We start from the raw sequence: 24,421 nt of genomic DNA, 5'->3' as shown, positions 1-24,421 counted from the left end.
GAGAGAGGCCTGGCCTGGAAGACAAAGAGCCCTCCTCCAACCACCATTTTGAGGGGGAGAGAGGCCTGGCCTGGAAGACAAAGAGCCTTCCTCCAACCACCATCTTGAGGGGGAGAGAGGCCTGGCCTGGAAGACAAAGAGCCTTCCTCCAACCACCATCTTGAAGGGGAGAGAGGCCTGGCCTGGAAGACAAAGAGCCTTCCTCCAACCACCATCTTGAGGGGGAGAGAGGCCAGGCCTGGAAGACAAAGAGCCTTCCTCCAACCACCATCTTGAGGGGGAGAGAGGCCAGGCCTGGAAGACAAAGAGCCCTCCTCCAACCACCATCTTGAGGGGGAGAGAGGCCTTGCAATTTTTTTTATTGTATTGTGATTTTACTGTACACCCCTATGATCACTGCGGAATAGCGGTCTATAAATAAAAATTATTATTATTATTATTATTATTATTATTATTATTATTATTATTATTATTATATACAATTTATTTCTATTTCAATAGCCAACTGCAGTTAGACTGTATATAACTGGTAGAATTCAGTGCTACAGCGATATTAATCTATAGAATCAGTATGTAGAAAGATCTTGAAGAACCTATGAAACAAACGGAAAGAAAAAAGTTGGCAGCATGCATACAACTGGTTCACCTTTTTGATACCTACATATATTGCCTTTGTTCAACATGGAAAAGATCTTTGCTTTCCATATTCTGCTCTAATAATGTTCTGTTCTGAAGCATTAACGTCTGTATTTGATCCAGCAGATGTCTGTTTTCTTCTTCCAGATTTCCTTTCAGCTGGCTAAGCAACTGTTAAAATGCAGAGAACACTCTATTTTATGGCAGGAAGTGTGCCCAACATTATTTATAAATCTCAAAATAAAGAGGGGAAAAAAAAGACAGAAAACACATCAAACAATGAAAGTCTGCATTTAGGAAACTGAAAATGTTCTTAACTGCATTTACTCCTGTTAAGGCAGGAGCAAAGAAAGTGCAGCGTTTGGAGCACATGTGGCTCCCAGGGCTCCTCAGCACCCCACAATATTTTGGAAGAACTTTTTTGACCAAATATGTCTCCATACCCGATTTAGCTATATTGCCACCATCCCCAGGCATTTTGGAACCAGGATTTTTTTTTAATAACAGAAAATGACCCAGCAAATGAACATCGCATTTTCCTGTTTTTAAAAATGGCATTTACTGGATCTAAAATGGCCCATGAAACACATAAATGTGGGAAAAATTGTTTGATGTCCCATGAGGGCTGGAGCCATTTGGGGGCAAAAATGTTCAGATTTTTCCTCCAAGGGTGGAAGGCAGCAAATCATGGAGCAACTCCCCAAGGGTCCCTGGAGGTCCAATTTAGCCTTCTAATCTCTGACAATAGCCACTCCTGAATAAAGGAAAGCATGTTGCAGGATGTGTTATAGTCTTAGGCCTCAATCACATATCATTCATTTTTTACTTATATAGGAACATGTTCAGAACTATTACAATACCTGAAACTAGTACAGTAATAGGTTCTAGACACACACACACGAAAACGGAAACTCACACTATTCAAGCTCCATAGACTTGAATGGAGTGCGCCCCCACAACTGTGTGAAGGGCGTGTGCTGTGGGGGCGTGCCCTATTGAAGATCTCAAGTGTGCGAGAAAGGAGGGGTGACTAATTCTAACTGTTTTAGTAAAGCCAGAGAAATACAGTACATGTATTACTCTGAAAATGTAAAGATTATGTCTGTATTTGATATCGCTTCACAAAGCTAAAACAATATATTGTTGGAGCAACATAGATCAATTACCTCACACTGATTATTCAGTTTTGTATATGTGATGTCTAATTGTTGATATTGTTCTTTAAGCTTGGAGAATTCTGCTTCCAATCGTGTTTGTTCTAGTTTTGAGTTGTTAAGTAGTGTTTTTAATTTTTTATGATCCATTTGGAGAACTGCATTCTCTTTCAAAAGTTGGGTGTATGTATGATTTAATCTGTAAATTAAAATGGTAAAAAATGAAATTAAAATAAAACAGATCTTCACATAATTAAAATGACTGAATTCATAGTAATAAAATAATTTCATATATCCCATCAAATTGCTGAGATGACAGATCTATTAAAATAGCAATGTTCACAATGTTCCTATGACCATGTGCTACTAATGTTCCTATGACCATGTGCTATTATTCATTAGTTGGCCTTGTCTTAGTATTTGAAGTTTCTAATTTTTATACATGGGGATTGAGATTAAGTTGATTAGTCCTCATAATGCAAAATATACCCAGAATATTTAATAAAATTACAACACAGTCCTATAAATCAAAAAAGCTATTGAGAAAAGTACATCAAAAATGTCCTCCTAAACTCAGAGAGAGGTCTCTGTAGCCCTACAATTCTAGTGTTCAGAGGCTTCCCTCTCTTTTTCAGAGCCATTCAGAGTGCATAGAAGCTCAACACCAGGCTTGGCAGGGGCAGAGCTGAAAACCCTGTTAAAAATTCTAATGTACCCACAACCATACCAAACTCTGTGTAATTCCCTAAACAGGTGCAAAGCAACTGGATCTTGTAGCACCTCTGAGACTATCAGAGAAAAGAAAGCATCAACTTTCATAGACTATGGGCTGAAATAGACTGCCTGGGTGAGGTGGCATAAAGCCACCCCACCCAAAGACAAATTGGGGCCATGGCAGCCACATGCCGTGGCCCCAATCTGCTGAGGTGCCAGCTCAAAAAAGGAGCAGTTTGCAAGCACTCCTTTTTTGGTTGCGGAAAAAAATGCCTTTAGGGGCCCTTCTACAGCCCCGTGCTGGCTTCCCAGCATGTTGGGGTCTTGAAGCATGTAACCACCATGCTCCCAAGATGGCCGGAAGCCGACCAACATGTGGCTGCTCTGGGCACCTTCAGGGTGTTATGGGGCATATGGCGTGTGTGCATGCCACGCCTCCAAGCCGCCCAGAAGGTGGCCATTAGTGCCGGTCTGTATCGGTCCCATGTCTACTTTATCAGATGCCTGAGACAGACTATGAGTCTTATCACACTAGAAAAAAAAGCCTGTGCCTTATCATATAATGTAGGTAGCTCTTTGGTTCTCTTCCCACAGGAGACGTTTATCAAACTGATTTTACCAGCTAGACAAAACACTTGCTTGACTATCGTCTCCTGCAGGAAGAGAACTGAAGTGCTAGAACATCATGCGGTAAGGCATGGAGAAAGACACTACCATCCAGCTCTCTTTTGGCTTTCTTTGCTAGTGCATGTCTTACAAAAGATTATGCTACTAACTTCTTACTCTGAGTTAGCCTCAAAAGGTGTTACAAGTTCCCTTTGCATACTGATTCAGATTGACATGGCTATGTTTTCTTCCAAAAAGAAGCTACAGTTCCTATCTGGCAATTGTCCTTCCCCCCCTAAGGTGTACTCTGCAGAACTTGCAGGGGTGGTGGAGCTGTCCCAGGCCCCTTTCACATGCATATGCAGATTCTAGGGCAGCACCATTAAGAGTCAGAAGATCATATATTTATTTTATTTCCTTACCGAGCATTTTCCTCACAAAGTTTTTTGTAGTCTGCTGCTACAGTTTCATGTGTTTTATTCTGCTGCAGCATCTTCTCCTGTTCTGTTTTGAGAACCTTTTCCAGTTCTTCTAACTGTACTTTTTGTTTTAGCAATTGATTATACCTGTTGATTACATAAAATGATTAATTGAATTCTTATGTATTAGTATAGAAGTGATGAGAAATGTATTTTCATAACCTAATGTAAAAATATTATAAACCATAAGATTTTTCAGAATTAATCTTTACATGGATTAATACATAATAATCACCTGTCTTCTAAGTCTTTGTGTTCCACCTCAAGGTTCTTGTGTACTGATTTAAGATTTCCATGTTTGGAAATGAGAGATTCATATTCAGCAGCTTGTCTTTCATGAAGTTGTTCCAATTTTTCATGATCTTTGATTAGTGAATCATATAGTGATCTCAGATCTTCACGCTCCTTGATTATGGATTCATTTTCATTTTCCAAAGCAGACTGCTGAATCAGCAGCTGTGCATTCTGGTTCATCAGAGATGTACTTTGTGAATTAATAGCAGAATTTTCTACCTACAATTGTTAAAAATAGCATCTGACAATGAATAATTAAGTCTCTTTTAATGTGCAAAATCAAAATAAACTTCAACCACCAGGCTTACAATCTAAAGATATGACACACAAGGACTCATAATTCATCTCAGCCAGGCTTCCTCATCAGGGTACCTCCAAAGGTTTTGGCCTGCAAAGCCCATCAGCTTCCTGGAACTATGGCCAATGGCTAGTGATTATGGAAGCTATGATCCAAAACATGCAGTAGGATATAGTTTGAAGGATGACTAATCTAAAATAGCATACTTAACAATTTCAAATCTAGTTTCCAAGTGTATCAAGCTGAGTAATTTCTTCTGCCTCTTTAAAAAAATGCTGACATGAAGAAATAAGACAGCCTTGTGGAAAGGGATGAGTTCCATCATGTGTAATCTGAGCTTCCAACACAACAGGGAGACAGGTATGGAAAACAAGGATGAAACAATAAAAGTCCAAACAGCACCATAGGGAGCAGGGAACGATCAAAATACACTTCCTCCTCATTCTTCAAGGCAAGGGTTTTAGTTGCAAGAAGTGGGAATATTTGTACATTTAAACCCAGAAGCTACTATAAATTGTTGTCCATTCTGGCAAAAAGAAGAAGCGTCAACCCAACTCGAGGTCTACTTGATTATATGACCCTGAGGGAGAAATGGGAGAAAACCAGGACGAAGTCACATTCCAGGGCAAAAAATTGGAGCAAAATAATGTCCACGTGCTCCACTTTAATGCTGAAAGGGCGCATTATCAGCATGACACAAAGCTTATGGAAGTGGTCTGGGGCATGCACCCTTGAGCTGGTGAGATGCAGCCACTGGTGCCATTGCTTGTCATACAGATCTTTTGTCAATAGGCACACGAGTGGCCATCTGAATGATTGACCCATCGCACCACTGAACTGTCACAAACCCCATGACGTAGAATTACAATAAACACAGCATACTGCCAATAATACAATGGATGTAATAAAAACATACACAAACTAGACAGTCCAACATAGGGCAATGGGGCGAAGGTGGGGGAAAAGGACATGTATGGGGAACCTCCATGATTGTGCTTCGACTATGTGTCACTGGGCACCCTGATGCACTGTACAGGTGGTGTATCACTTGTGTGACTGTATGACAAGTCATATGCCCATTCATGCGGGGTGTCCAGTGGTACGTCAGCTGGGCAGAACAAAGTAGGTAACTGGCAGTCACAGGTGGTGTGCTCGTACAATGGTGCACATGCACCGGGGGGGGGGGGGACCTGAGCAGCATGGCTTGATGCTACATAATGTGAACTGCCCATGGGTGTTTGGTCCATTGTGGGAGTGGGCTGTGCAGAAAGCAGGTGCCCTCCTTGATTCAGGAAACTCTGGAGGCAACCTGGATTTTTCTCTCCATCTGCTCAGCCCTAAGAAAGATGCTGTCTATCCAATAAACTGCTTATGTTCAATACGTATGTAGTAAGCATCCCACAAAAAACATAGGTACCCATAACAGCAAGACTTGCATTTGCAAACTGTATTTTTGTGGACTGATAAAAATATAGATTTATAAAAACAGAACCTGAAGCTTAGCATTCTGTGTTTGCAGGGTTGTATTTTGCTCCTGTAAGGAAACAGTCTGTCTCTGAAGTGACAAAATCTGAGCTTGCAAATTATTGTTCTGTGTTTCAAGTTGCTTTAGTTGTGTTTTCAAGGCTTGCTTCTCTGCCTGCAGAGTTGCATTCTTTACAAAAAAAAGGAAAACTATATTAGATACATGCATCAATTAAGTGAACAAAACACTGATTACATTCAGGGCTCTAATCTATGCCAAAATATTAAAGGGTCTGCAAACATTCCAAACCTGCAATCAGAAGTAATGACACAATGCAACCAAACCTGTGAATTTGTTCTGAGTGCAATATTTAAATACACGTATCCAATAAAATTGTAGAGTAGGCCAGATAAAAAGAATAAGGCAGAGTACTATAAATGAGAACATATGTACTTGGGGAAAGTGAACAAAAAGAGCATCTTCCTAAGCAGAATGTATGACTCTCCATAATACGTTTTACACATTCAGACCTCTTCTCTACCAAACTCAGGCAAATCTGGAGACCAGCTATGATTGTCTGGAAGAAAAGTAATGGCAGTTGGCATTAAGCTGTCAACTTTTACAAACACGTAGGAAAAGAAGCCTGAAAGATGCCAAAATTATTGTTCAGATTGCACAGCAAGTAAAAAAATCTGTGGATTTTACATATGATTACTTGCCTAGAGTACATCAGAGGATTCAGACAGCAGAAAACACATCTTGCAATTTAATTTGACTGCATATGTCATTTTTCACACCTGTTATTAACTTAGATTCATAACAGCTGTTCATGATTCTCACAAAGATGAAAAAGTGTGTTAAAACTCATTAGTGTCAACCTCCCACATGGCAATAACTGGTTACATGTACAACCAAAATAAATTTACAAAACACATTAATCAGAAAGCACTCTTCAGTACTGACTTGTTGCTGGTTATATCAATGTTTTTCTTATTTTCCAAAAATCCAGAAAATAAGTGTTAAACTCACACTGGGCTACTGACATTCTTCCACTACAGTGAGTTTCCCCATCCCCTGATTCCATGGATTGTCACTCAGACTGAAAATCTACTTTGAAAGAGGAGATGGTGAAGATACAAGGAGGATATATCTTGAAGATATGGAGATGGGGAAGAAAGGATTGTCCCTTCCCAGATACAGTGACAGGGAAAAAATTCAACAGTGGAATAACATCACTGGACCCAACCCATAACACAAGAACAAGCTGATTTATTACCCTGATATTACACTGGTAATTATTCTGATGGAGAAGAATGTGACTAAATATATTTTACACAGTTTGGCAATTTAAGTCAAAATGGTTCAAGGAATCCCAGATATTACTGTACTCACATTTCTCTCAACTTCAATTAATCTATCTTTAACTTTCAAAAGTTCTCTTGTAGCTTCTTGACTCTCTCTTTCCCATTTACTGACAGACTGACTATCTTCACCAGTTTTTGAAGAGCAATTCTGTACCATTTTTTCCTCTTCTTGTCTTTGTTTGAGTGCTTCATAATTTTTTCTCACCTAAAGACAAATTAATATGATTTTAGATATATAAAAGAAGGTGCTAAATTGTATGTTGATATCAGGATGAGAATAGGGCAAAAAATATTCCTATTTCACTTTGTCAATAATCCCTAATTTGTACAATGAAAAGACAAATTATAAATTGAGGTTCAGAACGTGTTCCCCCCCCCTCACTCCAATCCTAGACTGCAACGCCCTAGCTGACACAGCCAATGTTGACAGCTGAGTTAAAATCCAACATCTGGAGGACCATACAATAGCAATAGAAAGTACATTTCTATACAGCTTATCGGTGTACTAGCATTCCCTAAGCAATTTACAATGTATAAGCCAACTGCCCCCAACAAGCTGGGTACTCATTTTATCGACCTACGAAAGGATGAAACGCTGTGTCAGCTTTGGAGCCCTCCTCTAGGATTGAATTTACAACATTGTGGATGCAGTACCTGTCATACTGGTAACACAGTCTTGAATGAGACTTCAGTATCTATACCCAGGAACTAGATACCAATGTGGAGTGAAGAAGCTGGACTGGACAGCTCAAAGGTGAAGAGATTTATTTACAGTGCTAAGTAAAAGCTATATACAAGAGCATGAGCTGTATAAACAAACAGTTCTTCTGACTCACAATGGCTATATCACAGTAACTCACACAGCAATTCACCAACTACTTGTAACCACTATCACCTACTAGTTTACCCCTCATTATTTACTTTAGACACAGCTTTATATATCCTTGGCTGATGTAACTTCTCCAGCACATGGCATAAGCCATTTGCTCATCCTGCTGAGTCATACACACAAAAGGTGTATAGCAGAATCCTCAAGGACATTTATCTACACGTCCTGGCCTTGTCAGACACACTACACACACACACAGTGACCTAGCAGTCTTACAGAAGTTAATTTTCCACAGCCAAAATGGCTAATAGTACAAACATTTAACCACTGTGCCACCAGGGCTCCCTTTTCCTTTTCTGTGGTAAGAAATAGAATCCAGGCCTCTCTGTATTGTTATAGGAATATTAACTTTGTAACAGTATCAATCTTCACACCATCACATCCGTCTCATATTTGAGAGGAATCTGATAAAGACCAAATTCTGAAACATGCAATCTAGTTTATCCCTCAGAGGTATTTTCATGACAACAAATCACTGGTCCCATGGCTTTCACTATATGCTGAAAAGCCTCCCACCTCATGCAATTTACTGCTATTTAGCTTGCTTAACTAGCTTGTTGGTCCCCTTCTTTCATATATCACATAGCAGCTAGCCAAAATTAGTGAATTCTAAAGGCAGTTTTTCAGAAAGTTGCTGAATATGAAACAGAATAGTATTTTACTGGTTGCAACAACAACAGAATACAATCGGCCAGGCAGAGCAATACGTTATTTCAGTAAAGAAACTGTCAGTGAGTTATTTTAAGCCAACTTTATATTTCTGAGAATATTTAAAATAGATAGACAGACAAACTAACAAGTCCAAACCTATTAAACTATTTTTCTCAATATATGTAAGGATGCTTCTTTATAGTGGATAGTTTTCATAGCTTTTACAAAATGTTATTCTGTAGAGCTTAAGGCATTTTACCTCTATTATGTACCAGCTGAAAAGAAAACAAGGTTTAGGATTTTATGTCCAAAGATAAAGATAACATCATTATTTTCCTTACTGTTTTAAGTTCCTGCCGCAGCTGTTGGTTTAGATTTGTCGATTCTTCTAATCGGGCTTCCAAAGCAGCAATTTTTTCTTCTTTGATCTCAAGTGATTTCTTCAGTGTGGACTCTAACCTTGACTCCAACAGTTTGTATTTGCTATTTATTGAAACAATAACAATACTTTCATTCTTAAGAACACACACAAAAAAATCACCTCAAAATAATAATATACAAACTTTATCTTATTACTCTATATGTGAAAGTTGCAAGGTTACTGGATTTTCAAGCAATTTGTGCAAGGAGAGAAGCACATTCTGCTTTCCCTCCCTGACATTCGGTTCAATATTTTTGTCTGATTAAATTGATCTGGACAGAAATATTATTTCTGTGCAAAGATACTGTCTTCAACTGCTAGAGCCTTTTTCACTTTTTAATTACAGTTGGTCTTCTGTATCCATAGATTCTTTATCCACAGACTTAAAGAGTTCACAGATTGAAAATATTTAAAATATATGTCAATACCAAAAAGCAAGCTGAATTGCTTTTGCCATTTTGTATAAGAGACACCATTTTACTATGATACTGTATTTAATGGGACTTGAGCATCCACAGGGAGTCCTAGAACCAAACCCCAGCAAATACCAAAGGCCCACTGTAGTACATTTGCACTACTGTGATTGTTCATCTGATAATACAGTTAATGTTGTAATGTTAATTAATAGTTTAACAATCCAGATCTGGATACTGTGCCATTCTAGAAATTGGTCATCACATTTTCTTGACTTCCAGGACTATGTATCATTTTCATACGCTTTATTTGAAGGTGTGTGTCAATTTGGGTGTTAAGAAATCCTGAACACTCAGTCCTGGGAGGACAAACACACATCTGGTTCTGTGATATTACAGACAGAACTGGAAGGGAATCCAGTCATAATAATGCATAAAAATCCCTGGATACGAAGAGACTGAATTGCTAATAAGAACCCCTCATGTTGGCGGCATTCCAATAAAAACAAACATAAAAAATGAGCTTGATTACAATGCTCTGTTATGAAAATCCTAGAGAACACAAGCCAGCAGTTACCATCTTGTCCTTGCTGAAAACGTAAAAGTATCAAGAGAAGGAATGAACTCTTTTGCAGGTGCATGAATAATTTATGCAAACACACAATGTAAGACCACAGCACCCAACACAGCTGCAATTACAAAATGGGCACTTTTCCCTTGTCTGGTACATTAAACTGACCTGGTATTCTACACACACAAATGAGTTACATTTTATTTACTGAGGCATAGTGGATAATGATTCTGTAGAATCTGTAATTTTCAAAGTGGTCGCATCTGCATTGACATGGTGGGAATATCTGACTATGGAATTATATTGTACTGGTTTTAAAATGTTTTGGGTTTCTTTATTTATTTAATATTGAAAAGTTATTATGTATTGCCAAGGAAGTATGAAATAGAACTGGATCATGCTTATGGAAATGCTCTGCTCTGCTCTCCTGGATGCCGATTGATCAATCATAGAATCATAGAGTTGGAAGAGACCACAAGGGCCATCCAGTCCAACCCCTGCCATGCAGGAACTCACAATCCAAGCATCCCCGACAGATGGCCATCCAGCCTCTGTTTAAAGACCTCCAAAGAAGGAGACTCCACCACTCTCCAAGGAAGTGTGTTCCACTGTCAAACAGCCCTTACTGTCAGGAAGTTCCTCCTAATGTTAAGGTGGAATCTCTTTTCCTGTAGCTTGCATCCATTGTTCCGTGTTCTAGTTTCTGGAGCAGCAGAAAACAAGCTTACTCCATTCTCAATGTGACACCCCTTCAAATACTTAAACAGGGCTATCATATCAGCTCTTAACCCTCTCTTTTCCAGGCTAAACATACCCAGTCTTTCCTCATAAGGCATGGCTCCCAGGCCCTTCACCACTTTGATGGCCTTCCTTTGGACACACTCCAATTTGTCAATATCCTTTTTGAATTGTGGTGCCCAGAACTGGAAACAGTATACTAGGTGGGGCCTGACCAAGGCAGAATAGAGTGGCACTATTACTTCCTTTGATCTAGACACTATACTTCTATTGGTGCAGCCTGGAATCACATTGCCCTTTTTTAGCTGCCACATTGCACAGTTGACTCATGTTCAACTTGTGGTCTACCAGGTCTCCATGTAGTCTTCTTAAGCCATGTGTCCCCCCATCCTATATCTATGCATTTCATTTTTTTGCCCTAAGTGCAGTATCTTACATTTATCCCTGTTAAAGTTCATTTTGTTAGTTTTGGCCCAGCTTTCTACAATATTAGAATCATAGAATGATAGAATCATAGAGTTGGAAGAGGCCGCAAGGGCCATCCAGTCCAACCCCCTGCCAGGCAGGAAATCCAAATCAAAGCATCCCTGACAGATGGCCATCCTGCCTCTGTTTGAAGACCCCTAAGGAAGGAGACTCCACCACTCTCCGAGGGAGTGTGTTCCACTGTCGAACAGCCCTTACTGTCAGGAAGTTCCTCCTAATATTGAGGTGGAATCTCTTTTCCTGTTGTTTGCATCCATTGTTCCGCATTCTAGACTCTGGAGCAGCAGAAAACAAGTTTGCTCCCTCCTCAATATGACATCCCTTCAAGTAGTTAAACAAGGCTATCCTAACCTTCTCTTCTCCAGGCTAAACATCCCCAGCTCCCTAAGTCATTCCTCATAGGACATGGTTTCCAGATCCTTCACCATTTTAGTCACCCTCCTTTGGACACGCTCCAGTTTCTCAACATCCTTTTTGAATTGTGGTGCCCAGAACTGGACACAGTATTCCAGGTGGGGCCTGACCAGAGCAGAACAGAGTGGCACTATTACCTCCCTTTATCTAGACACTATACTTCTATTAATGCAGCCTAAAATTGCATTGGCCTTGCTAGCTGCCACATCGCACTGTTGACTCATGTTCAACTTGTGGTCTACTTGGACTCCTAGATCCCTTTCACATGTAGTTTTGTTCAACCAGGTGTCCCCCATCCTATATCTGTGCATTTCATTTTTCCGCCCTAAGTGCAGTACCTTACATTTGTTAGCTTTGGCCCAGCTTTCTAGTCTGTTAGGTCATTTTGAATTTTGATCCTGTCCTCTGGAGTATCAGCTATTCCTCCTAATTTGGTGTAATCGGCAAATTTGATAAGTATGCCCCCAATTCTGTCATCCAAGTCATTGATAAAGATTTTGAATAGCACTGGGCCCAGGACAGACCTCTGTGGGACCCCACAGGTCACTTCTCTCCAGGATGAAAAGGAGCAATTGTTGAGCACCCTTTGGGTTCGGTCAGTCAACCAATTACAAATCCATCTTGTTTGGAGTAACAATTCAAGAATTTGAGTTCAATTTTAGGCATTACACAAACAAAACTTTCCATCTCTAGGTTGCACAAAATGGGGATGACACATGTATCAGTATGCTGCCTGTTCACAGTACACCAGGATAAGACAGTAATTCTTGTGTATCATTATGTGTTAACAAAGACACTGGCTAATTTTAGATATGAATATTCAGGTATGATAATAAGTACACACACTTCAATGTATATGTTATGGGTACAAGACTGATTATATTTAGAAATGTACAGCATGCAAATCCAAGTCTGTTTTTCTCATTCTAACATAATCCCACTTTAAAGTTCAAATTTTTTTTGCCTACATGAGACTGATTTTTTAAAAAAATGTGAACACATACACTTGTTCCTTCCTCATGCTACTCTCTGTGCAGGATCCTATTACCTTAAAAAAGCAAAAGCTTTCCTTATTTAAAATTTATCTAATCTCTCCTCTCTCAAACACTTCTCCCTAATCCAGTAGGTTTTCAAACTCACTGCAATGAATTTGTTCTTTCCACAACTAGTAATTTCACTCTAAAACAGCACTGATGTCTTCCCTTCCATGTCTCCCAAACAACTAGTATTCTCAAGTAGATGCCAACAGCTAATAATTATATAAAACCATGTAGAAATTCATAATGTAAAATATTTTAAAGCGCAAAGTACTGATACTGTCCTCAGGTTCACACTGTCCAAACATTATAAAGGTATAAATCCATAACATCTTGAAGCTTAAGTTACATCTTGAGACAAAAGGGTCTGAATCTATCACCATAATGTCAATTACAGTGGTGCCTCGGGTTACGAAATTAATTCGTTCCGCGGCTAATTTCGTAACCCGAAAAACCTTCGTAACCCGAATTGCCATAGGCGCTAATGGGGAAAAAAGCCGCGGCTCTGCCGCGGCTCCATTTAAACAGCGCCGGCGTTTTTTCGTAACCCGAAAAAACGTTCGTAACCCGAAACAATAAATCCCTATGGGATTTTTTCGTATCCCGAAAAATTCGTAAGCTGGGTAATTCGTATCCCGAGGTACCACTGTACTGCTAATAACACACTGCAGTGGCAGCCACTATTTTCAATCCAGCGGCACACTGACAGGAGGGCTGATCAGAAGCTTAAAATTTTTCCTTTTCTTCACTCATATTTTGCCTAATTTTAAAAGGAACAGGAAGATACACCCCACCACATAAAGGAAACAGATGTCTATATGCTATTGGCAGATGCATTATATTCAAAGGAGCCAAAAGCATTTCAGATACTCATCATGCTTTGTTGTCTGGCTTACAATTTGAAAACAGTTGTTTTTCTGCTGTTACATTCTTACAGAAGAAAATGTTAAACAATTATACTTTCCATACAGACATATTTTCATAATGACTTTACAAACACTGCATTAGGATGTTCATTTCTTTATGAAGGTACAGGATTTCCTATGACAAAGTGAGAATCCTGGAAGAAGCATATTATATGAGTTGTTCCGAGATACATTCAATTACATTTCTAGTGAAAAACAGCTGGTGAGGAACTACAATAAGGAACTACTTGAAACCTATTCCAAATAGGATATGTATATTCATACCTGTCATCAGTACTCTGCTCATCATGCAAGAGGCGCTCCTTATTTAAACCTATCTTTTCAAGTTCATGTGTAAGCTTTTCTAAATCATTATTCATCTGCTGCGTCTTCAGTTTTTCATTCACCAAATCCTTAAACAATGGAATAAAATGTGTTGCACGTGTGAAACTATTAAAAATGCATTTCTAGAAAATACAACAGAAGGCACATAATATTTAAGGAGAACAAAATAGTTTTGAGAGAGATTTCCTTTGCTATAAAATATCCATATATTTATTTTGTCCCACAAGCCTCTTGTCAAATATATTTTGTATGTTTCTGAAAACAATATAGGGGAGAAAACTGCCAAATGAAATGGAAATATACAATAATGTGATCCCTCTCTTAAACCTACTTCAATTTCCTATCCCTCAATTCCCCCCCCCCCCCCCGCCGGGGCAGGGGCAAATATTTTATTTCCATCCTTGTCACTTTTTACTCTATTAACATTAAAGAATTATGCCCTAAAAACACATACAAATTACTTTTATATGTCCCCCCATGATTTTTGCTCGACATTTTATATCGATAAAATTGATATAATCGGTCAAGAGCGCCTGTTATCAGCTTCGGCTGATACGCCAGCTGTGCCCTTTCCTGGAACAGGGTGACCTCGAAACTGTAGTACATGCGCTGGTAATCTCAAGACGTGATTTTTGCAATGGCTCTACATGGGGCTACCCTTGTGCCTAGTCTGGAAACTCCAGTTGGTACAGAATATGGCAGCCAGGTTGATCACAGGAATAGCAAGGAGTGACCATATAACACCAATATTGAAGTCACTCCCAGAGGACCTGAGTGTACGGGCACAGTACAAGGTGTTGGTTATCACCTTTAAAGCCCTACATGGCTTGGGCCCAACCTATCTAAGGGATCGCCTGCTTCCATATAATCCGCCCCGTACACTCAGGTCCTCTGGGAGGAATTTATTACAGCCCTTAAAGACCAGGTTGACGGCGACCTCCCAGAGGACATTCTCTGCAGCCATTCCCAAATTATGGAATGGCCTACCAGATGAGATCTGTCAAATCACCAATCTAGAGAGCTTTAAAAAGGCCATTAAGATGGATCTCTTCCGGCAAGCCTTCCTGGAATAAAATGCTTGGCCACAAATAAGACTTCCCATCCAGTGAACTCTGCCCATGATGACTTTTATTTAGCTTAGTCGGTTTTAATATGTAGTTTTTAATCTTACATTGTTTAATCTTGTTTTAAGGGGGGGTATTATGTATATATGGATGTATTTTAACCTATTGTACGCCGCTTTGATTGCCTGGCAAAAAGTGGGATAGAAATAAAAAATTTATTATTTTTATTTATGATAAGGCTTTAGTATCCAGTGATGGCTATACTCACAAAATAATAAAGACTTCACAACTGTTATGAGGTTTGCTTCCACACTGTCTTTTCCTTCTGGAATTGTCATTTTTGGTCATTCACATTTTATGGAGAATATAGGCTATCACATTAGTGAACTGTATTCTACTGCAATGTATTCCAGTTCTTTTTAAACCATTTCCCCCCCCTGAAATGCTTTTTGCAAAAATGCAGTGCACTGTACCCAACTTATAATTAAGGCCAAATCCAAAACACACTGCAGAAATAATCCAGTTTGAGACTGCTTTAACTGCCCTGGTTCAATGCTAGAGAATTCTGGGAACTGTACTTTTGTGAGACATTTAGCCTCCTCTGTCAGAGAGCTTTGGTGCCACAATACATTATAATTCCCAGGATTCTCTAGCACTGAGCCAGGGCAGTTAAAGCAGCCTCGTTGGATTATTTCTGCAGTGTGCTTTGGACGGACCTAAGTCTGGATTCAACTTAATTCCATCATCAATATTTTTGATGCCTATGTGCAATGCACTACTAAGGTTCCAAGTGCTACTGTGCCTTTAATTAAACAATTCCTTGGTAAAGGGTCAACAACAACAACAACAATAATGAGAGAGCTTTTAATTAATATCCACTGGGGCCTGCTTATGAGTTGGGCAGATCAATTGCTGAAAAATCTATTAAGTGCAATTGTTTTCTTTCTACTTCCAAACAATGTTTCAACAAACCAAAGGGTACTAGTGTGGAAGTTAGCAAACTGGCACCAAATGCTACTTTTTCTGTTATGTATATGTTCATAGAATGTGGGAGAGAAGCAGCAAAGCGTCTGCACTACACATTACACAGGAACCGCAAAAGATACTTATGATTTGAACATCCACTGTCTATGGAGCAGTCTTCCAATATCTATTATGTTCATAAACAATTTTAACACATGAAAACTATACAATAAAACTAAAACGCACAATTAACATACAATTATGACATTAAACACAGCGGCTGACATCCTGTTAGTTATTCCCAACTAGACTAGGTCTGTCCAATCAGTTGTCGAGTAAACAAATAGGTATAGGTCACTGACTATGCAGGTCTACTCTGGTCAGGTCTGACAACAGGATATAGGTCAATAATTTTAATCTCTTTTTAATTACCATTATTGTATATCACACAGTAAGGTCATACAGTAGGGAACATTACCTCTCGCAATGTAACAAGTGTTTTCTTGTCAATAGTGGATCTTTTAACAAGCTCTTTATTCTCCTTTTCAATTTCTTTTAGTCGAATAGAAGCCTCTTTACATACACCAATTTCCTTAAGTAGTGATTTGTTCTCTTTTTCCAAGTGGCTGATTTTTACATTATTTTCTTCTAAGGTGCTATCTTTAATTTCTGCCTGTTGTCGGAGCCTCTTGTTCTCTTTTTCTAGTTGCTTCTTATCTTTTTCCAACTGAGAGGTCTCTTGCTCCAAAAGTTTATTCTCCTTCTCTAATTTTTCTAGACGTTTACTGGAGATTTTGAGTTCTTCCAGATTTTTTTGTAGGGCTTGGTTTTCTGTCTCTAGATCTTGCAGTTCACTTTCCAAATGCTGGATTTTTTTATTGCTGTTTTCTAAAGCTTTCTGCAGCCTTTGGTTTTCTGTATCTAGCCCTTGATAACTGACTTCTAAACGTTCAGTCTTTTTAAAAGAAGTTTTCATAAGCTCCAGGCTCTTTTGAAGTTGTCCTTTCTCACTCTCCAGTTCTTTATTTTCCAGCTCCAATTGAGCTATCTTGATATTTGTGCTCTTCAGAGATTCAACTGTCCTTCTGAGCTCTAAATTCTCCTCTTCAAGCTGTGTATTCTCTTTTTCCAAGGACTCTAACTGAAAGCTCAGATTTTTCAAGCTATCCAAAGTCTTTTTCAGCTTTCTGTTTTCAGCATCTAAACTGGAATTCTCTTGTTCTAAAGCATCTATTTTTTCACACGTAATCCTTAAATTGGTAATCTTTTTCTGCAATACTTCATTTTCTTTTTCAAGATGTTGAACTTCTTTTTCTAGCTCATCTGCTCTTTCTCCCTTCTCTTTATGAAGTTCCAATTCTTTTTTCATTTGCTTCTTTTCAAATTCTATCTTATTTAATTTACTGCTTGTCTCTTTGATAGATTCATGGAGAATTTTATTTTCTTTTTCAATATCTTTTACTCTTGCTTCAGCACTGATTTGTGAACGTTGTCTGAGGGAAGCTACTGTTTGATTCAAATGTTCATTCTCCTGTTCCAGTATTTTAATCTAATTATTTGAAGTGAAAAGAGAAATGAGTAATGAAAGTTTAAATCAGCATCGAGTTCAAAATATTTTCTACTGAGAAGATGCTGATTTACCCAAAAACTAAATAGAAAGTTACAAAGACAGTAAGTCAGCTTGAATTGTAAAACTGGGACTTCTATGTAGTGCCAAGTAAGTCACAACGTATGTGTCTGTTCAGATGAAAGCTTCTTATTAAGTATGCACCTTCCCTGCCCTTCTTAGATGTTTATGAGAACCATGGACATGGCTTATCTGCTAGGAATTCTGACAATTTGAGTAACTGAAAAAAGAGAGCAAAATCTTATTCATATGAAAAGTACAGCAGGAAGTCAGCCATGATACTGTGTTTTCTAAGTTAATATATTAAACTATAGATTTGTTTCCAATCATGCCCATCTACTGACAAGTGTTTTTGGTCCAGCAGAGATTTCAGAAAGTGAAGGGAGTATGTTATTTCCCATAACAGAAGTTTTTGCTAGATCAAAGAGTTTTATATCAGTTGAAGGACAGAACTGGAAAAAAACCCTTATCAACATTTATTATTACAGTCCACAAATGAACAGTGTGCCTACCTATAACTGTGGCCCCATACAGACTGCCAAAATAAAGCTGCTTTGGGTCACTTTGGAGGTATGCTGGTAAAATGACACACACATCTTAAGGGGCCAGAAGTTGCGCCAAAGCTGCCCTCCAGTCCTTAGGACTGGATCGTGGCTTTGGCGCGGCTTCCGAACTGTTAGGACGCATGCAACATTTAAACAGCATACCTCCAAAGTGACCCGAAGCAGTTTTATTTTGGCCTGTTTGTATGGGGCCTTAGGTTCTCAGAATGGTTATCTGTGAACTCACACTTATGGGTCTATTTTTGCACCTGTACAGAAACATTTTATGCTGACAAAGAGCTCACTTCCAAAGTCAAGGTGGATGGTGTTTACCATCTTACTGGGAGAGACTCTATGATTCTATGCTGAGATAAGATCCCCTTCCTCTTCCTATGCACACCATAGGCATTGAACAGTTAAGGAGATTTCCTAAATTTCTTTGTCTTAAGATATGTAAAGTGTCCACTGAACATATAGGATGTGATGGGCACTCAAGATCAGAAGATGGGGACTGCATCAAAGTGGAAGCACCACTGGCTAGTTAAGATGGGGAAAAGGAAAGTACCTTTCAGAGAAAAGAGATGTCCATGGCCACCCTATCCTTATGAAAGGACAAGTAAGGTGGATTCATTCTGAGCACTGTCAATTCACTGGTCATAAGGGCTACAAGGTCTGCAGTCTGGAGGGCCCCTTCCCACTGACGAACCTAAAGATGGAACATTCTTTTATAGCATCAATGTTGGAGAGCAGGTGATGATGGAACACCATCGATTCAATGGCACCATGAGCTTAGCAAAGACCAACAACAGGCTCCACATAGGCAGTGATCCACAATTAGGTGGATGAAGTAACCCTTTAAGAAAACATTTACTTTCCGGTGTGCCGCAAGAGGAGGCACCTGAGGCTTGGATTGAGTGGAGATGGCTGCAGGGAAGAGTACGAGATCTTTAGCTCAGAGATATAAGAAAATAAAAGTATGCTTGTGTGACAAGTGTCCAATGCAACATTCTCACTCTGCAGGAAGGACAGAAAGGATGCCAACTTGGCTAAATAGGATGCTTCATCAAATCTTTGCGATTCTAAATACAGGAAGATGTAGACTCTTTTGATCCTTAGCCAAGTTGCTACCAAAGCCAGGTATTTTGTAAAAACTCTTGGGGACTGTTGCAAACCTGGAAGCAAGGATATAAAACTGGCAATGCTCCAACCCAACACAAAACTGGATGAAGTTTCTGTTGTAAAGGTGGATACTAATATGAAAGTAAGTGTCCCACAGGTCTATTGAAGTGAACATCTCTCCTTTTCAGAGGAGGTAAAGGATATTCGATAGGATATCCTGAACTGCTTCCAGAGAATGAATGAACTTCCTTGAAATCCAATTATCAAGCACAAGCTTCCATCCCATTTGGGGATTGTGCATTATCTCAAATAGATCCTGAGATTACAAGGATGGATGGATTCACTCTATCACACCCTTTTGTAGGAGCATTGTGATCTCCTAGTCAAGAGGGTCTGAAGGCTGCATGTGCAGGTGAAGGTTCCCACTGAGGGTAGTTTACAGACCTCTATGGAATGCCCTTATCAAATTATATGGAGGACTTATGCATTAGTAGTGACAGTATGCCATCTGTTGAAGAAATTATGAAGTGGGAAGTGGTGTTGGTAGCTTGCTTGGCAAAGGGGAAAGTCAGAAACGATATTTGGAATTGGGAGGCAGTTTCTTGGAGGAAGAGTGATGCTTTGAATGGCCATAAAAACGTCAAGAAGAGGAGGATCTTGGAGGATGTTCTGCAATGCTGACAAGGTGGAGAATGTAAGACCCCTTTAGGCAGGAATGACTTAATTCAGACTCCATATTTTGAAGAACTGGTGCCTTAGCCATTCTGGAGACCTGCACTGCAAAGATCATACAAAGAGATGTTGGTCTCCCACCAGTGGGTCAAGGGAGGACAGTGATGAAAGTTAACAGAAAGAAAATCAACCTATTTGAGATGGGGTGTTGGAGAAGAGTGCTGAGATTACAATGCAGAGCCAAGAAGACAAACAAATAGGTTCTAGAACAGATCAAGTCTTAAACTCTCCCTGAGGCTTGGGTTGGATGACAAAATTGAGACTGTCGTACTCTGGCCATATCATGAGAAGGCAGGAGCCAATAGAAAAGATATTAGGAAAGGTTGAGGGATGTAGAAAGAGGAAAACCACACACCATTTGGCTACACTCAACCAGAGAGGCCACGGCCTGAGCCTCAAAGACCTGAGCAGCGGTTGAGGACAGGGAATCTTGGAAATGTCTCATCCACAAGGCCGTCATGCATCAAGATCAACTTAAGGGCAGTTAACAATAACAAACAACATGGGTGGGTCTACTGAGTGGAAGAACCCAAAGTAACTGAATCTGGGGGGGGGGGGGGGTTTCAGAGGCTGATCTTTGTCTTTCTTCTTCTTTTCATAGGCTCCACCAAAGTCAGACTTAGAGACTTATCTGGTGTAAGTGGAACATCTCTAGATTTCTGAGCCCTGAAAGAGCGCTTTGGAGCCTCCTTTAATGTGAGAAGAGAACTGATAGCACAGATTTGTCCTCTGAGAAGGTTTGAAGGAAGACCCAAGGGGTCTGACTCACCAAGTACCATGGCTACTGCTCCATGCCCAAAGACAAACAAGAACAGATAGCCAGTGAAGCCATATGAAGTTGTTTATTCTGAGCTGCAAGGGCTACAGTCTGGAGGGCCCACTGAAGAACCTAAAGGCAAGAAGTTCTTTTACACTTCCCTTGCTACTTAAAGGTCTGATAAAACATACACAAGTCAACCACATGGTCCTTGCCTAGGCAAAGGAAACAATATGTGTGACAATCTGAAAACAAGATCTTTACCCCATAGCCTAGATAGTGAAAAATGAACTAATAAATGGTGAAATGTCAAAACACTGAGACTTCCTCATGATTGTACTATGATCGCAGATGAAAGGGAATGAAATTTCAGCAGGAATACATGGCTTATACGTATGCAAGTATAGCTGTGGGGTGAGCATTACTGCCAAAATGCACCTCTAGAAGATTCCTAAAATCTCCGCACAGGAACAGAATGATCCCATATGTGTGACCCCCATATTCTGACCACAAAGAAGAAATAAACGAACAGAAACACTGATATTGTTTATATGTTAAAATGTCAGTTTTAACCATTTCAATCAATGTGGAAAATTGCTGCCCTCGATACCTCTAACTACAGCTCCCACTTTCTCTCACTACAGAATACGCTGAATGAAAGTGACTGTAGCACAACAAGGAGAGGACCTAAAGTTCTTACCCCGATCTAAACAAAAAGCTTTGTATTACCTGTCTTTCTGAGTTTTCTCTCAGGGTCTCAATTGTCTTTTCTAGCTGTGCTTTCTCTTTCATCAGATCTTTACTAAGATTCTGACTGTTCTGAAGGCTTTGTTTCTCTTCAATAAGTTCATTCTCAAGTCCTTCCAGCTAAAGAGAATAACAAAATGAAAAATTAATTAACTCTCATATTTGAGTGAACCTGAACCCTTGATGGTAGCAGTTTTACTATTTGTTGCTTTTACTAAACTCATCTTAGAAATCAAAGTTCTTACAAGTGAGAAACTACAACACAGGTCAAGTATTAAGAGTTTTTAAAATTTCAATTCCCCCTTTCCCCCTACAAATTTACAGGGGTACTGATGAAACTATTATGTTGTATAAAAAGGATATTTCAGTCTTTAACACATTTTTAAAATGCACTGTTGAACATTTCACAGATTAACTTCATCCTTCATAATAGAATTAATACAATGAAGTAACGCTATTATAGATGAAAGATATGTAAGACTGTTAGCCACAAAAAGTTTTTCTACTCCCTCACTCCTACTTCAGCATAGTCATGAGGAGTGTGGCGACTATAATTCCTTTTTTTATTATATCTCACCCCTGAACTGCAGCTAGCCTTCGTTCATAAAATAAGCAAGCTTCATGATCCCTTATCTGAATGTGTCTTGTTACACTAAAACACAGTAAAATCAGAGGGGTTAGTCTTGGAGTACTGTTCACCCTCCACATTCGCGTGGGTTAGGGAAACAAGACCCCTGCAAATGTGGAAAAACCATGAATAACTCCCCCCCCACACACACACCTAAGGAAGCCAGTAATTATAAAATTAAAACTGATTAATTAAAATGAGCATGCTGCAATAAACACAGATTTACAATGGAATTCGTGTGGATATTCTTAAAGTTACAGAAAGATGAATTGTCTCAGAATGAAGGAAAACTTACTATTTATTATACATTTAAGCTTTTCTCCAATTATAAATTGAGGTGTTGCACAACTATTTTGTCAGTTAGGTGATTTTTTTTTAACTTCCTGTCCAGGTTTAATTTTGTTTCCTCCCTGGGGCAGACAAATGGCTTGGCGCAGTGGTTAAATGCCTGTACTGCAGTCACTCAGTCAAAACCATAAGGTTGCAAGTTCAAGACCAACAAAAGGGCTCAAACTTGACTCAGGCTTGCACCCTTCTGAGGTAACTAAAATGAGTACCTAGCTTGTTGGGGACAATTAGCTTACAGTTGTAAGCCGCTTAGACACTGCTAGTTCAGAATGAAGCGGTATATAAATGAAGCTGTTTTTTTGTTTGTTTGTTTCTGAAAAGGGTAGATGGCCTGACAAATAAATTGCTCAAATTTATTCACACACTGACATCTGAACTAGGTGCCCTCCAAATTTGCTAGACCACAACTACCACCACCCATACACATATATATTGCTTGTTGCTGATGGTGGGAAGTGCAGTTCAACATATCTGGAATGAACTGGTTTGGGGAAGACTGTTATAAAACGTAAAGCCAGTTACAGTATATTTGATTTCTCTAAAAATGTTTGAATTCCTCTGGCTAAAAATCTGACCATATACAGAGTAATAAACACAAATTATTACACTAGGATTTAACTGCTGAAATCTTGTTGGTTAGTCCCAATGATTAGGCTCACTGAAACAAATGCAAAATTGTGAGACATCACAAAAGTAAATCTCATTGATTCAATGGGTTTACTCTATCTGGGACTAACCAATAGGCTATTTCTTAGTGTAAGTATATATAATAGTTGGTACCTTTTTACTTAGTCTTTGGTTTTCCTTTTCCATTTTCAGTATTTTTGAATTACTGCCTTCTGCAGAACCCACCACACTCTGAAGTTCTTCCACAGTTTTTAGCAAACTTTGGTTTTCCATTTCTAGTTTCAGTAACCTACTTGATGTCAGCTCATTCACTTCATGACCAAGTGACTTTCGTGGCACTGTTAAAGGAAAAAGAGAAGTGAACATTTCTCATTTATTATCTGTAGGAGTTTATCTGATAGTAATGTCAGCTTTATAAATAATTTCCATGGACTACGCTGTTCCCTACTTCAACATGCACCCACTATGGTGAGGTTGGTATCATGCAGTACTCCTAATCTGGGTGGACTGCAAGTCCTACCATCTCTCGCTATTAGCTATGCTGCCTATGGTGCTAGGATCATAAAGGACCCCTTATTTCTCAACTTTCATGTGTTTTAACTCCCTAGCTAATTTTATACCAGTTTTATTTTTTAAGTATTTTGATATTTTCCTCTTTATTGTTGATATGGTCAGTTGACCAATCAATAAAACTTGTTATTGTTGTTTTTACTTCTTACAAAAAGAAAGAACTCTGATGTCATTAAATCTGACAATGGTTCCTCAATTCCTGCATGCAATGCAATCACATATGACCAAACATGAGTCTAGTACAACCAGATTTCTATGTGAACTTCACAACTAAAAAATATGCTAATGTGAATAGTAACTGGAAAGCAGCAGCTACACCCAATAATGAATTCAACGAGGTACTAAACTGTGCCTTTGGTATCTGCTAGGATTTTTTCCCCAGGACCTCCAGTGGATACCAAAATTCATGGATATTCAAGTATCATTAAATACAATAGTCAAATGATGTCCCTTATATAAAATGGCTTTTTTGGAATTTTTAAAAAATACTTGAATCCATGGATGCAGAATCCACTCATACAGAGGGCTGACTGTATTTCTTTTAACTAGTTATGTTTTTTTAGCCCCTCTGTTTACAAACAAGATATAGAATATCTGGAACGTTTAACTGCCCATTTCCTATTGTAAAATGCAAACTAGTAAAGTTTATCTACCTTCAGAAAGTTCAGATGATCTGTTTATCTGTTCAAGTTCCCAGCCCAGATGCAGTGATTCATCCATACTCTGCTTCTGAGCCATTTCTAGAGTCATATTTTCCTCCATAAGTTCCTCAATTTTCTTCCGATCCATATCACGTTCCTTAAACATAGTTTACATG

At 39.0% G+C, this 24,421-nt stretch overlaps 1 protein-coding gene across 6 annotated transcripts in view; it reads right to left on the bottom strand.

The window, feature by feature from the left end:
• Positions 1-24,421, bottom strand: part of CCDC88A (coiled-coil domain containing 88A) — a 143,586-nt gene that overhangs the window by 37,707 nt on the left and 81,458 nt on the right. For all 6 annotated transcript variants that reach the window (XM_042451803.1, XM_042451793.1, XM_042451813.1 and 3 more), the window contains exons 12-23: positions 24,258-24,402; positions 23,188-23,372; positions 21,414-21,551; positions 16,386-17,456; positions 13,821-13,948; positions 8,892-9,033; positions 7,039-7,215; positions 5,674-5,835; positions 3,825-4,102; positions 3,533-3,676; positions 1,803-1,989; positions 662-807 (exon numbers count right to left, since the gene is read on the bottom strand). In XM_042451803.1, the coding sequence (XP_042307737.1) occupies positions 662-807; positions 1,803-1,989; positions 3,533-3,676; positions 3,825-4,102; positions 5,674-5,835; positions 7,039-7,215; positions 8,892-9,033; positions 13,821-13,948; positions 16,386-17,456; positions 21,414-21,551; positions 23,188-23,372; positions 24,258-24,402 (2,903 nt within the window). The remainder of the gene's footprint in view (positions 1-661; positions 808-1,802; positions 1,990-3,532; positions 3,677-3,824; positions 4,103-5,673; positions 5,836-7,038; positions 7,216-8,891; positions 9,034-13,820; positions 13,949-16,385; positions 17,457-21,413; positions 21,552-23,187; positions 23,373-24,257; positions 24,403-24,421) is intronic.

The sequence above is a fragment of the Sceloporus undulatus genome, chromosome 1 (assembly GCF_019175285.1).
Source record: "Sceloporus undulatus isolate JIND9_A2432 ecotype Alabama chromosome 1, SceUnd_v1.1, whole genome shotgun sequence".
Lineage (NCBI taxonomy): Eukaryota > Metazoa > Chordata > Lepidosauria > Squamata > Phrynosomatidae > Sceloporus > Sceloporus undulatus.
Note: the sequence above shows the minus strand (reverse complement) of the source record. Positions and strands in the feature narration are given on the sequence as shown.